Source organism: Schistocerca serialis, chromosome 1, assembly GCF_023864345.2.
Source record: "Schistocerca serialis cubense isolate TAMUIC-IGC-003099 chromosome 1, iqSchSeri2.2, whole genome shotgun sequence".
NCBI classification, from domain to species: domain Eukaryota; kingdom Metazoa; phylum Arthropoda; class Insecta; order Orthoptera; family Acrididae; genus Schistocerca; species Schistocerca serialis.
The window spans coordinates 68,868,411-68,883,099 of NC_064638.1; the positions used below are offsets into that span (position 1 = coordinate 68,868,411).

The 14,689-nt window shown below is 39.0% G+C and overlaps 1 protein-coding gene across 4 annotated transcripts in view; it reads left to right on the top strand.

The window, feature by feature from the left end:
• Window positions 1–14,689, top strand: part of LOC126461530 (HEAT repeat-containing protein 6) — an 80,047-nt gene that overhangs the window by 51,287 nt on the left and 14,071 nt on the right. For 3 of the 4 annotated variants that reach the window (XR_007585948.1, XM_050096003.1, XM_050096004.1), the window contains 3 exons: window positions 10,784–10,908; window positions 11,125–11,212; window positions 11,291–11,434. Coding sequence is in view for 3 of the 4 variants with exons in the window: in XM_050096003.1 (XP_049951960.1) it covers window positions 10,784–10,908; window positions 11,125–11,212; window positions 11,291–11,434 (357 nt within the window). In the remaining variant the exon portion in view is untranslated. Of the gene's footprint in view, window positions 1–10,783; window positions 10,909–11,124; window positions 11,213–11,290; window positions 11,442–14,689 lie in introns of all 4 variants that reach the window. The other variant, XM_050096005.1, reaches the window with a different exon arrangement.

Sequence of the window (14,689 nt, forward strand, 5' to 3'; positions counted from 1 at the left end):
AGGTTGAACCAAGACCTCATTTCTTGACCACTGTTTGTGCACCACTAAGTCAAAGGCATTTTCAAAATTTGTGAAATCCATACAGTGTGGCATACTCTGTTCTGTAATTTCTTTCAGCACTCACAAATGGCCATTGTGCTGCATCCATTCTAAAGTCAGCTTGTCCCTTTACTCAATGAGAATAGTGTGGTTTTTTTCCTGTGCAGCTGATGATAATTTTTGTGAACATATTGTGCATTACAAGAGAGGAGGCAATTTGATCTTTATGTTACCTTTCTTGTCAAGTGTAACAATCACAGTGTTGTTTGAGTTTCAAGAGAATTGTTTCTGCTACAGATATTCTCTAAACAATTTGGTAAGTTCCTTTTGTATTTAAAACTGCTACTAGTGCAACATGATCATTTCCAGCCCAATTCCTTTATTTTACATCTCAAATGTCTTTATACACCTGTCATTACGTTCATTATCAAATATCTGTGTTTTTGATCCAGCCTTTGAAGTATACAAACATTTAAAGAAGTCTTAGAATGACTATACATCCTCTTTTGTAGATCACTGTGTCATCTGCCATCAGACTGATCAAGTTTGGCATCTACCCAAAACAAGTTTCTGTTTTGCTTTTTTCATATTATTTTCAGTTGTGAAATGTTGTCTGTCGCTTAGTAGTTTCGTGTCATGATATTTCAGTGACACTAAGTATTACGCATTTGTTACCTCTGCAGGCTGAATTTATATTTGTTATTGCTCCAAGTGTCTAGATTGCCTGCATAAATGATGCTTGCATATCCTGCTCCTCTTTCCTCCTGCTCCCCATGACAACCCACTAGCAGGTTGATGCAAATTTCCTAATCTGTGTTATGGCAGTCTTGCTAATAGCATTGGTTTGATGAACCCATCTCTGATAGGGTCGAAGAAAATATGAACAAATATTATTTTAATTTGTTGCTAAGTACATTCCCTCGATCACGAAGAAGAGCTATGATTGAAAAGTAATGGCAGTTTTGTTTTTCTTAAGGTATATTTATTTATTCATCAAGATCAGCGTTATCCCCTTCAAAGTAATCCCCCTCAGAAACAATACGCTAGTGCCAGCACTTTTTTTTTTCCAATCTTGTAAGCATGTCTGGAACTCGCTATTTGTTATGGTTTTTGTGGTTCTCGTCAGCCTTGGGGATGGAAAGAAGTTGCTATGTGCCATGTCTAGTGAATTTGGCTGAGGCAACATAATGGGTTTGTTTTTTGTTAAAGAGTCCTGAGCAAGCATTGAGGTGTGAGAGGGAGCATTATCATGATTCAGTTTCTAAGAGTGGTTTTACCACAATTCTGGTCATTTTCTTTGGATTGCTTAATGCAGTTGGTCCATAACATCCAGATAATATTCCTTGTTGACTGTATGACCATCGGGCAGGAACTCATGAGACACTATCTCATTGTAATCAGAGAAAACAGAGAGAAGAACCTACACATGTGATTGAGCTGTCCGAATTTTTTTTTTTTTTCTAGGCTGTTGAGGCAGTTTCTATAGGGCCGACTGGCCATGTTTCATCACCAGTTATAACCTTCTTCAGGAGTTATTGACCGTTGTCAACTTCATTCATTTATTCCTGAATGGTGTCTATGCAATGTCATTTTTGGTTGAAATTCAACAGTTTCAGGATAAATTGCTGCTACACATTTCATGCTCAAAACATCCAAAAAATTGCTTGACAAAAACCAAAGGATATTCCAACATCATCAGTAACCTCTCTGATATGGTTTGGTGATCTTCCAGAACCATTTTCTTCACTTCTTCCACACTGACATCAGTAATTCATGTGCTAGGACATCCAGGGCAGTCATCATCTTTAGCATCTTCCCGACTCTCCTTGAAACATTTATACCACTCATAAATTCTTGTCTTATTCATAGCTGGTTCACCAAGAGCCACAGTCAACATTTTGAATGTGGTACTGCACTTTATTCCATTTTTCAAACAAAATTTAATAAAAAATCTTTGATTCATCTTTTTTGAAAGTAAAATCTCGCCAAGCACTCAGAAACACACATCATTTTCAGTTATCAACAATGAACTAAATATTCTAAGCAGCTCAAAATTCAAATATACATGAGGAACATTTGTACCAACAAGATTTTTAAAAAAGTTTTGAATATTGGATGTATAAATTAAGAAATTCCTGTCATTTTTTGATCACACCTTGTATGTTGTTCTGCAAGTTGAAATGTGAAACTCAGCTGGGATTGGAGTCACAATTAAAATGATTAGCATTTGATTTTCAATAAGTCATTTCTCCTTTTTTGATTTTCAGAAACAAAAACTGTGTTACATGCATTAAAATTGGACTATTTGTTTTAATTTATTTCTGTGATTACTGGAGTTTTGCTTTTCAAAATTTTCAGTACTAAAATGCACAGCTGTATTTATTTAACAATTTCTTATTTTTCCATCATACATTGATTAAAGTACTTTCTTTTCTTTCTTAATATTGAACTTTGTGTTTGTGCTCAAACATCTTATTTGAGCAGTTGCTAAGCTCTTTCCAAATTAAAAGTTTTATAAAAGTGTTGCTCATTCGTTTCTTCAACAGGACTGGTAATTTGCATCATCAGTGAACTATGTAGGGATGTAGTATTTGGCCCACTAGCTGGCATTCGTAGATCCATGCAGCATGTGCTGTTATGTAGGTATTTCTGCTGTCAAATGCCACCTGCTGTATGCTGGTCAAGGGGTAGTTCAAACAAGTAATAAAAATAAAACAACAAATATTTGAACACAGATAGGATATGATCTACTTATAAATAACAGTTTATTTATTCATTGTCAAAATGATTCTAAAATTAGTTGTACACACCTCAAATGGTTGTGAGAAAATTCCTGTATTAAATTTACCCTAATTCTGTACCCTAATAAAGGACTGTCTGAAAAGTTATTTAAAACAAATTTATTGGAATAATTTTGAAACTGAACCTATGTGTTACTTCTCTTAATAAGCATCATTCAAATTTAAGTATTTATTGTATCTCTTAATGAGTTGACAGATTCTCTTCCCATTAAATTCTACCACTTGACATTGCAGACAACTTGTGACAGCATCTTTGACTTCATTGTCAGAGTCAAGGCACTTGGAGCCATACCTTTTTTTCATGTGTGGGAAGAGCTGAAAATTACTTGTATCCATTTCTGGGCTGTAAGGCAGATGTTGAACTGATGCAACAATTCTTGTGTTTGCTGGCTGAAGTGTAGGGGTGCAGTGTCATGGAAAACATGAAACAGCAACAGTAAAGAGGCTGTTGCTTGTTCTGAATTGGTCTTCTCAATATTTTTACTGTGCCTCGGTAGGCTTCACAGTTGACTGTGTGTCAGTGTTCTGTAAAATCCACAAACAAGATTCATTTAGTGTCCCCAAAATGGTAGCAGTAACCTTTTTGTCCGACAGTTTTTCATACGTTCTTCGGTTTACTGGACTAAGTGGCATGACCACACTCCCTTGTCACACACTTTTCGACACACACCTTATAGCTAGAGACAAAACTCATTTTATTTTATGCCCAGTTTCGGTTTAGGTTCTGATAGCGTGTTTTTGAGGTACCCTATGTTCCTGTTATTGAAAATTAAAGTATACCTATCAATTACATTATATTTATTAACATCACAGATCACATTTATTTACATTTGTTGTTGTTGTTGTTGTGATCTTCAGTCCTGAGACTGGTTTGATGCAGCTCTCCATGCTACTCTATCCTGTGCAAGCTTTTTCATCTCCCAGTACCTACTGCAACCTACATCCTTCTGAATCTGCTTAGTGTATTCATCTCGTGGTCTCCCTCTACGATTTTTACCCTCCACGCTGCCCTCCAATACTAAATTGGTGATCCCTTGATGCCTCAGAACATGTCCCACCAACCGATCCCTTCTTCTGGTCAAGTTGTGCCACAAACTTCTCTTCTCCCCAATCCTATTCAATACTTCCTCATTAGTTATGTGATCTACCCATCTAATCTTCAGCATTCTTCTGTAGCACCACATTTCGAAAGCTTCTATTCTCTTCTTGTCCAAACTATTTATCGTCCATGTTTCACTTCCATACATGGCTACACTCCATACAAATACTTTCAGAAATGACTTCCTGACACTTAAATCAATACTGGATGTTAACAAATTTCTCTTCTTCAGAAACGCTTTCCTCGCCATTGCCAGCCTACATTTTATATCCTCTCTACTTCGACCATCATCAGTTATTTTGCTCCCCAAATAGCAAAACTCCTTTACTACTTTAAGTGCCTCATTTCCTAATCTAATTCCCTCAGCATCACCCGACTTAATTAGACTACATTCCATTATCCTTGTTTTGCTTTTGTTGATGTTCATCTTATATCCTCCTTTGAAGACACCGTCCATCCCGTTCAACTGCTCTTCCAAGTCCTTTGCCGTCTCTGACAGAATTACAATGTCATCGGCGAACCTCAAAGTTTTTATTTCTTCTCCATGAATTTTAATACCTACTCCGAATTTTTCTTTTGTTTCCTTTACTGCTTGCTCAATATACAGATTGAACAACATCGGGGAGAGGCTACAACCCTGTCTTACTCCCTTCCCAACCACTGCTTCCCTTTCATGTCCCTCGACTCTTATAACTGCCATCTGGTTTCTGTACAAATTGTAAATAGCCTTTCGCTCCCTGTATTTTACCCCTGCCACCTTTAGAATTTGAAAGAGAGTATTCCAGTCAACATTGTCAAAAGCTTTCTCTAAGTCTACAAATGCTAGAAACGTAGGTTTGCCTTTCCTTAATCTTTCTTCTAAGATAAGTCGTAAGGTCAGTATTGCCTCACGTGTTCCAGTGTTTCTACGGAATCCAAACTGATCTTCCCCGAGGTTGGCTTCTACTAGTTTTTCCATTCGTCTGTAAAGAATTCGTGTTAGTATTTTGCAGCTGTGACTTATTAAGCTGATAGTTCGGTAATTTTCACATCTGTCAACACCTGCTTTCTTTGGGATTGGAATTATTATATTCTTCTTGAAGTCTGAGGGTATTTCGCCTGTTTCATACATCTTGCTCACCAGATGGTAGAGTTTTGTCAGGACTGGCTCTCCCACGGCCGTCAGAAGTTCCAATGGAATATTGTCTACTCCGGGGGCCTTGTTTCGACTCAGGTCTTTCAGTGCTCTGTCAAACTCTTCACGCAGTACCATATCTCCCATTTCATCTTCATCTACATCCTCTTCCATTTCCATAATATTGTCCTCATGTACATCGCCCTTGTATAGACCCTCTATATACTCCTTCCACCTTTCTGCTTTCCCTTCTTTGCTTAGAACTGGGTTTCCATCTGAGCTCTTGATATTCATACAAGTCGTTCTCTTATCTCCAAATGTCTCTTTAATTTTCCTGTAGGCGGTATCTATCTTACCCCTAGTGAGATAGGCCTCTACATCCTTACATTTGTCCTCTAGCCATCCCTGCTTAGCCATTTTGCACTTCCTGTCGATCTCATTTTTGAGACATTTGTATTCCTTTTTGCCTGTTTCACTTACTGCATTTTTATATTTTCTCCTTTCATCAATTAAATTCAGTATTTCTTCTGTTACCCAAGGATTTCTACTAGCCCTCGTCTTTTTACCTACTTGATCCTCTGCTGCCTTCACTACTTCATCCCTCAAAGCTACCCATTCTCCTTCCACTGTATTTATTTCCCCCATTCCTGTCAATTGCTCCCTTATGCTCTCCCTGAATCTCTGTACAACCTCTGATTCTTTTAGTTTATCCAGGTCCCATCTCCTTAAATTCCCACCTTTTTGCAGTTTCTTCAGTTTTAATCTACAGGTCATAACCAATAGATTGTGGTCAGAGTCCACATCTGCCCCTGGAAATGTCTTACAATTTAAAACCTGGTTCCTAAATCTCTGTCTTACCATTATATAATCTATCTGATACCTTTTAGTATCTCCAGGGTTCTTCCATGTATACAACCTTCTTTCATGATTCTTAAACCAAGTGTTAGTTATGATTATGTTGTGCTCTGTGCAAAATTCTACGAGGCGGCTTCCTCTTTCATTTCTGTCCCCCAGTCCATATTCACCTACTATGTTTCCTTCTCTCCCTTTTCCTACACTCGAATTCCAGTCACCCATGACTATTAAATTTTCGTCTCCCTTCACAATCTCAATAATTTCTTTTATTTCATCATACATTTCTTCAATTTCTTCGTCATCTGCAGAGCTAGTTGGCATATAAACTTGTAGTACTGTAGTAGGTGTGGGCTTCGTATCTATCTTGGCCACAATAATGCGTTCACTATGCTGTTTGTAGTAGCTTACCCGCATTCCTATTTTCCTATTCATTATTAAACCTACTCCTGCATTACCCCTATTTGATTTTGTGTTTATAACCCTGTAGTCACCTGACCAGAAGTCTTGTTCCTCCTGCCACCGAACTTCACTAATTCCCACTATATCTAACTTCAACCTATCCATTTCCCTTTTTAAATTTTCTAACCTACCTGCCCGATTAAGAGATCTGACATTCCACGCTCCGATCCGTAGAACGCCAGTTTTCTTTCTCCTGATAACGACATCCTCTTGAGTAGTCCCCACCCGGAGATCCGAATGGGGGACTATTTTACCTCCGGAATATTTTACCCAAGAGGACGCCATCATCATGTAATCATACAGTAAAGCTGCATGCCCTCGGGAAAAATTACGGCTGTAGTTTCCCCTTGCTTTCAGCCGTCCGCAGTACCAGCACAGCAAGGCCGTATTGGTTATTGTTACAAGACCAGATCAGTCAATCATCCAGACTGTTGCCCTTGCAACTACTGAAAAGGCTGCTGCCCCTCTTCAGGAACCACACGTTTGTCTGGCCTCTCAACAGATACCCCTCCGTTGTGGTTGCACCTACGGTACGGCTATCTGTATCGCTGAGGCACGCAAGCCTCCCCACCAACGGCAAGGTCCATGGTTCATGGGGGGGGTATTTACATTTAAAGGAAAGTTATTTATACTGAATCCATTAAATCTACCCAATTAAAGGAAAAAATAACTTCACAACTGTACACTGTAGAAATATATCAACAAAAATAATAAATATCTGAAAATGTAAGTGGCTGCAAGAAAAAAAAAAAGCACAAAAGAAATGCAAATCTGCATGCTTTCAGGGCCAGTGGCTCTTTTTTCTGGTAAAATAGTTGAAGGGAGAGGAGGAGGAATGAAGGAAAAGGACTTGACGAATTTTAGGATATGGTGAGTGTTACGGAAAAGTCACCGAGAACCCTGGGTCAGGGGAGACTTAATGGATGGTAAGAGAAGGAAAGACTGGTTATGGTAGCCTGCAACAGATGAAATTTGTAAACCTGAGAACTTAAAAGGTGGAAGATAGAATAATAAACAAGACAGAAAGTACTGAAAAAACCTCATCAGTAGTCAATAAGAGCGGAAAGCTAAGTGCTTTATACATGATAGGCAGGTGATAGGGAGTGGGGAAAAATAAACAATGTCGAAAAATAAAAATTCATAAAAATAAAATGGAGGGAAGGAAAGGAATAGTTACTGGAAAGAAATGCTGAGACCACAGAAATTAAATTTAAGCCAGGTGGGTGGTGAAAGTGAAACACATGTAGTAAAGTGATTTGCCACCTGTGGAATTCTGAGAAACTGGTGTCAGTAGGGAGAATCCATATGGTATGTGTGGTGAAACACTGCTGTAGAAAGTTTTTCAAAAGTGAGCACTGCCATAACTCCAGAGTTCTTTTCTGAGACTTCGCCACCAATCCATCGGTAGTTCACTATAATGTGGAAACAACCACCGAAAATTTAAATTTGAACATGGAATACAAACTGACGTCAGCACAGCACAAGACATTTGACAATGTCCAGACAGCCTATTGCCAAGGGAAGTTGCTTTCCCACTAAATTATGAAAGGGTTTGTAAGTTGTCAGAATATCTTACAAAGGTGAGACATGCCATTCTAAGTATACATGATGGACTCTTTGCGGTGTCAGCATTAAGTGAGTTTGTTATCATCACGTGGTTGATGCAGAAACCTAGAGTTGAAAACACTGACATAATACATGGATCTGTGGACATAAGAATTGGTAGCCTAATTTGAAGCTGTGATGCAGTGTGTTTCACTGTTTTCTTCACTTCTGCTCAATTCTTCATCCTTTCGTATTTTTCAAAACATTACTGGTCCAATCTGCAGAAATTCATTTTCACACAACAATGAGGTAAACTTAATTTTCAACTTAGAATGCATGGTTTAAGAGATCTGTAATGTGACGCATCAGTTAAATTGCATAATTTTGTAGGACAGAAGTAAAAAAATTAAAATCACGAAGTATGTCAATTTAGCTTCACAAACACATAATATCATGGCTGCTCAGTTTGTTTCTATCAGCCATTCACAGGATGTACCATCATACTAAAATGTTTCTGAGGCTAAAACCGAACATAAAACGGAACACTGAGAAAATTTATTCGATATTATTTTTACTACTTAATAGAGTTTGTAATGATTTCTAAGCAAAGAAGGGAAAGCAGAAAGGTGGAAGGAGTATATAGAGGGTCTATACAAGGGCGATGTACATGAGGACAATATTATGGAAATGGAAGAGGATGTAGATGAAGATGAAATGGGAGATATGATACTGTGCGAAGAGTTTGACAGAGCACTGAAAGACCTGAGTCGAAAGAAGACCCCCGGAGTAGACAATATTCCATTGGAACTACTGACGGCCGTGGGAGAGCCAGTCCTGACAAAACTCTACCATCTGGTGAGCAAGATGTACGAAACAGGCGAAATACCCTCAGACTTCAAGAAGAATATAATAATTCCAATCCCAAAGAAAGCGGGTGTTGACAGATGTGAAAATTACCGAACTATCAGCTTAATAAGTCACAGCTGCAAAATACTAACACGAATTCTTTACAGACGAATGGAAAAACTAGTAGAAGCCAACCTCGGGGAAGATCAGTTTGGATTCCGTAGAAACACTGGAACACGTGAGGCAATACTGACCTTACGACTTATCTTGGAAGAAAGATTAAGGAAAGGCAAACCTACGTTTCTAGCATTTGTAGACTTAGAGAAAGCTTTTGACAATGTTGACTGGAATACTCTCTTTCAAATTCTAAAGGTGGCAGGGGTAAAATACAGGGAGCGAAAGGCTATTTACAATTTGTACAGAAACCAGATGGCAGTTATAAGAGTCGAGGGACATGAAAGGGAAGCAGTGGTTGGGAAGGGAGTAAGACAGGGTTGTAGCCTCTCCCCGATGTTGTTCAATCTGTATATTGAGCAAGCAGTAAAGGAAACAAAAGAAAAATTCGGAGTAGGTATTAAAATTCATGGAGAAGAAATTAAAACTTTGAGGTTCGCCGATGACATTGTAATTCTGTCAGAGACAGCAAAGGACTTGGAAGAGCAGTTGAATGGAATGGACAGTGTCTTGAAAGGAGGATGTAAGATGAACATCAACAAAAGCAAAACAAGGATAATGGAATGTAGTCTAATTAAGTCGGGTGATGCTGAGGGAATTAGATTAGGAAATGAGGCACTTAAAGTAGTAAAGGAGTTTTGCTATTTGGGGAGCAAAATAACTGATGATGGTCGAAGTAGAGAGGATATAAAATGTAGGCTGGCAATGGCAAGGAAAGCGTTTCTGAAGAAGAGAAATTTGTTAACATCCAGTATTGATTTAAGTGTCAGGAAGTCATTTCTGAAAGTATTTGTATGGAGTGTAGCCATGTATGGAAGTGAAACATGGACGATAAATAGTTTGGACAAGAAGAGAATAGAAGCTTTCGAAATGTGGTGCTACAGAAGAATGCTGAAGATTAGATGGGTAGATCACATAACTAATGAGGAAGTATTGAATAGGATTGGGGAGAAGAGAAGTTTGTGGCACAACTTGACCAGAAGAAGGGATCGGTTGGTAGGACATGTTCTGAGGCATCAAGGGATCACCAATTTAGTATTGGAGGGCAGCGTGGAGGGTAAAAATCGTAGAGGGAGACCAAGAGATGAATACACTAAGAAGATTCAGAAGGATGTAGGTTGCAGTAGGTACTGGGAGATGAAAAAGCTTGCACAGGATAGAGTAGCATGGAGAGCTGCATCAAACCAGTCTCAGGACTGAAGACCACAACAACAACAACAATGATAATGTAGGCTGGGGACTAGGTTAGGTTGAAATGTATCAGATGCCATGTTTTGCTAAACTTAAGTGCAATATATAAGGTTTGTCTTATTTATATTTGTGTTCTAGGAAAATACATAGTTTTAATTGATGCTCCATGTTAAAGAACTTTAAAAAACACTCCATTTTTTTGTATGATACATTCTGCAAAAATATCAGGAAATGTCACATCTGAAACTAAAATTGTTATTGAAATGTGGTTTGTTTGACATCATACCAAGAGCCATAGTTTCTCATGTACTAAATCAACTGTTACTGTATTTAAAGACTGCATGTGATGTTCAGAGTAGAGAAAGAAGTCAAACCCAGTTTCAGCATTCACTATCAGTTACCAATATTTTTAAAGTGCAGCCCTCAGGTTTACAACATTTTTATATGGGAATAAAAAATAATGACAAATTTTGTATTATTTATGGTTTTATTTTCTGTACCTACTTATTGCTACAGACTTACTTTCCATGCTTTTTGTTTGTAAATTTTTAATTAAATATTACCTGTGCGAACCAATAGATTTTGCTACTAACATGACAAGAATTCTGATTTTTTCCACAAATGTTTTATTTATATTTTTGTTCACTTTCTCTTTTTCAGGATATTCAGTTTGTGATAGATACTGCAGAGGCTGTAATTAAAGCATTGAGTGACAGTCATGTTGGAACAAGAATGAAAGCATCGTGGTCATTAAGCAACGTCAGTGATGCACTGATTGTTAATGTGTGAGTGTGATATGAAATTGTGACAGTTAATTGAAATAACATGGAACATTCAGAAATTTGTTGAGGTTTTAGTTTCAGGCATCTGTTAGAACCAAATCCTGTGTTAATTTAAATTTAGTTACATACAGTGTTAGCCAGTGATCTTGTCCAATGACTGCAGTTTTGTAGAAAATGTCATTTTGCTGATACTGTTTAAGGATGTCCTTTTAATTTCAGAGATGATGATGAAGCTGAAGAAATACCCAAGTCTTTGTTTACAAAAATTTTGGAATCTGCTATTAAGGCATCAAGGGACAATGAAAAGGTGTGATGACGAAATTGCTTTAAATGATTTAGATTTATTTAATCTAAATGAAAGTTTTAATAACTCAGTAATTTTCAGGTTCGCTCAAGTGCCGTAAGAGCAGTTGGAAATCTTTTGCGAATTTTAAACAGTGAACTGCTGTTCGACCAAGCTGTGAAGGAAAATGTTCAAGCTGCTGTCAAAGTCTTAATTCACAATGCTTCTACAGGAAACAATATGAAGGTATCAGGTTTGTGCTGTGCCTTCTAAATCTATAAAGTACAGAATGAATGTAAATTTGAAGCACTTTTTTGACCGTGAGGATTTGGTTGGGGGTGGGGGGGGGGGGTCACATCCATGTCAGGCCACCCTGGACACAGACAGGATGTTAAATTATAACTGCTTCCCCCTTATTATAACACCATTTTCATTTATATATGACATAACTCACTGATTCGATTAAATTATTTATATGTTACAATGCCTGATTATGCACACTGTAATACTCCATTCTTATTCATACCAAGCATGCCAGTCACATTATGAAAGTTTTCTGCTTCTTCTTTTATAGCGAGTAATTGCTGTAATTGCACTACCAGCTGTTAAAATTTTATTCCTCCACTTCCATAATAACCACTGAAGAATTTCCTGCTGAGAGAGTGACTTTTTTCATTACGTAGACATTAACTAATTTTATTTTATGGAAGAATATACAGATTTGTTGACGCAACTACCGTTTATACGTCTGCTGTTTACAACTATGTTCTCCTTGTTTCACCAAAATGACATCTACTTAGGAATCCCTCGGTAAATACATGATTATCAATAACTACCCCATCCTACCCCCATTTATTGTGTTTGATCATCACAATCTTTTATCATCAGAGCCAGTGTCTTGCATTTCTGAAAAGCTTGAAGTGTTCTTTAAATTAATAGTGCATTACTTCTTACATTGCTACTAACAGAAAAAGGACCCCAGTACTCTGGTATCAGACTACTAAGAAGTCTGCCCAAAAACCTGCAAGATAGTGTACTTCACAATGACTTTCCAAAGAAACTTAAAGACTATCTCATTGAAAAAGAGTTTTACAGTGTTGCAGAATACTTATGCCATTAAATTTGTGTATATTGTTATTCATTATCAGTGATGTAAAAATGTAAGCAAAGGTGTAGAAAAATAAGTGATAAAGAATGTCAATACTTTGACATGTCCTATTTACATGTACATTTACTGTACACAATGTAATCTTACAGGATCAAATAAAATTCAATTCAATTCAATTCAACAATAAAAATGACATATTGAGTTGCAGATACCACAGTGAAAAAACAGTTACACATTCAGGTTTTGGCCAAAGTCTTCTTCAGAAAGGACAGAACACACACACACACACACACACACACACACACACACACACACACACACACACACACACACATCTCATATCACAGCTGTCTCTGGCTGCTCCGACTAGAACGCAACTGTATTACATTGAGCAGAAGCAGCAGTTGGGAGTGGGGCAGGAAAAGAGGAGGGATAGCAGGATATGGGTGGGGAGAGAGGAGTCAGCACGGCCTTGCAGAGCATTCTGGGACTAGGTGGTAGGATAAAGCAGCCAGGCACAGCTTCAAAAGACTGATGGAAAAGGGGGGGGGGAAGCAGAGTGGGGGGAGTGAGATAGGAGAGAGGCAGAGATGGGGAAATGACTGAAGGGTGCATTGGCAAAGAGTGACACACAATGAGGGTGAGGGCACTTGAATTAGGAGATGAGGGGACAGAGTTGGTGGAAACTGGAGGGTGGAGGCTGTGGGGAAGTAGATTACTGTCAGTTAAGACCAGTATCATTATGGGAGCAGAGAAAGTGTTAAGGATAATTCCCATCTGCATACATCAGTAAAGCTGGTGGTGGAGGGAAGAACCAGATGGCTCGGGTACTGAAGCAGCCATTGAAATCAAGTGTGTTATGTTGAGTTACATGTTGTGCCACAGGATGATCCACTTCGGTCTTGGTCACAGTTTGGTGGTGGCCATTCATCCTGGTGGACAATTGCTTGCTAGGCATACCAACATAAAAAAAAAAAACCACCTGTGCAATGATTGCAGCAGAGCTGGTATGTGACATAGCCTCTTTCACAGGTGGCCCGGTCTCTGATGGGTAAGGATAACTGTGAGATGGAGATTGGTTAGGAAGTGCTGGGTGGGTGGATTATGCAGGTCTTGCACATGGTTCTTCCACAGGGTTATGAGAAGGGTTGGAAGGATTTTGTGTAGGGTGTCCCTCATTTTAGGACATGATGATAGATAAATTCCTGATGAAGGATGTGGTTCAGTTGTTCCAGTTCAGGCTGGTATTGGGTGATGGAAAGGGTGGTACTTTCTAGCTGATTGTTGGGTGTGGTAGGAGGATTGGGAGAGTGTGGGGATATGGCATGGGAAGTATGTTTGCAGACTAGTTGTGAGGGATAGGGCCTGTCTGTGAAAGCTTTTGTGAGACCTTCAGTGTACTGGGCAAGGGAGTTCTTGTTGCTGCAGATACTCTATCCCTGGAAGAGATTTTTAGTGTGGAAGGGATGGCAGCTTTCAAAATGCAGGTACTGTTGGTATTTGGTGGGCTTAATATGGATGGAGGTGTGGATAGAGCCAACAGAGAGGAGGTGGTCAACATCCAGGAAGGTGTTACGATTGGTTGCTGAGGATCAGATGAAGCAGATGGGAGGGGAGATGTTGAAGCTGTGAAAGAATGATGATAAGCTGTCATGGCTCTCTTTCCAGGTCATGAAGATATCATCAGTGAACCTGAACCAGACTAAGGGTTTTGGTGTTCTGAAAGGCTAGGAAGGTTTCCTGTAGATGGCCCATAAAAAGGAAGGCATAGAAGGATGCCATGCAGGTGCCCATGGCTATGCCACAGATTGGGTTTTATACCTTCCCTTCAAATGAGAAGTAGTTATGTGTTATGGTGAAGTTAGTAAGATGTGTGGGGAATGAAGTTGTGGGTTTGGACTCTCTGTCAACATGTTTATGGGCCATCTAAAGGAAGTCTTCCTAGCCTCCCAAAACCCAAAATCCCCAGTCTGGTTCAGGTTCATTGATGATATCTACATGATCTGGACTCAGAGCCTATTCTCATTCCTTCATGACATTAACACCTTTCCCCATCAACTTCACCTGACCACCTCAGCACAGCATGTCACCTTACTTTATGTTGACCACCTCCTCTCTGATGACTGCATTTCTGTCCATGTTAAACCCACCACCCTCCAAATGGTACGTGCATTTCAACAGCTGCCTTCCCTTCCACACCAAAGAATTGCTGCCATATAGCCTGGCCACCCTGGGATGGTGTATCTGCAGTGACAAGAACTGCCTTGCCCAGTGTGCTGAAGGTCTTGGAAAGACTTTCACAGTCAGACACTATCCGACAGATCTAGTCCACATATAGGTTTCCCCTTGCCACACCCCCACACACCCTCAATCCTCCCACCATCCCAAAGAAC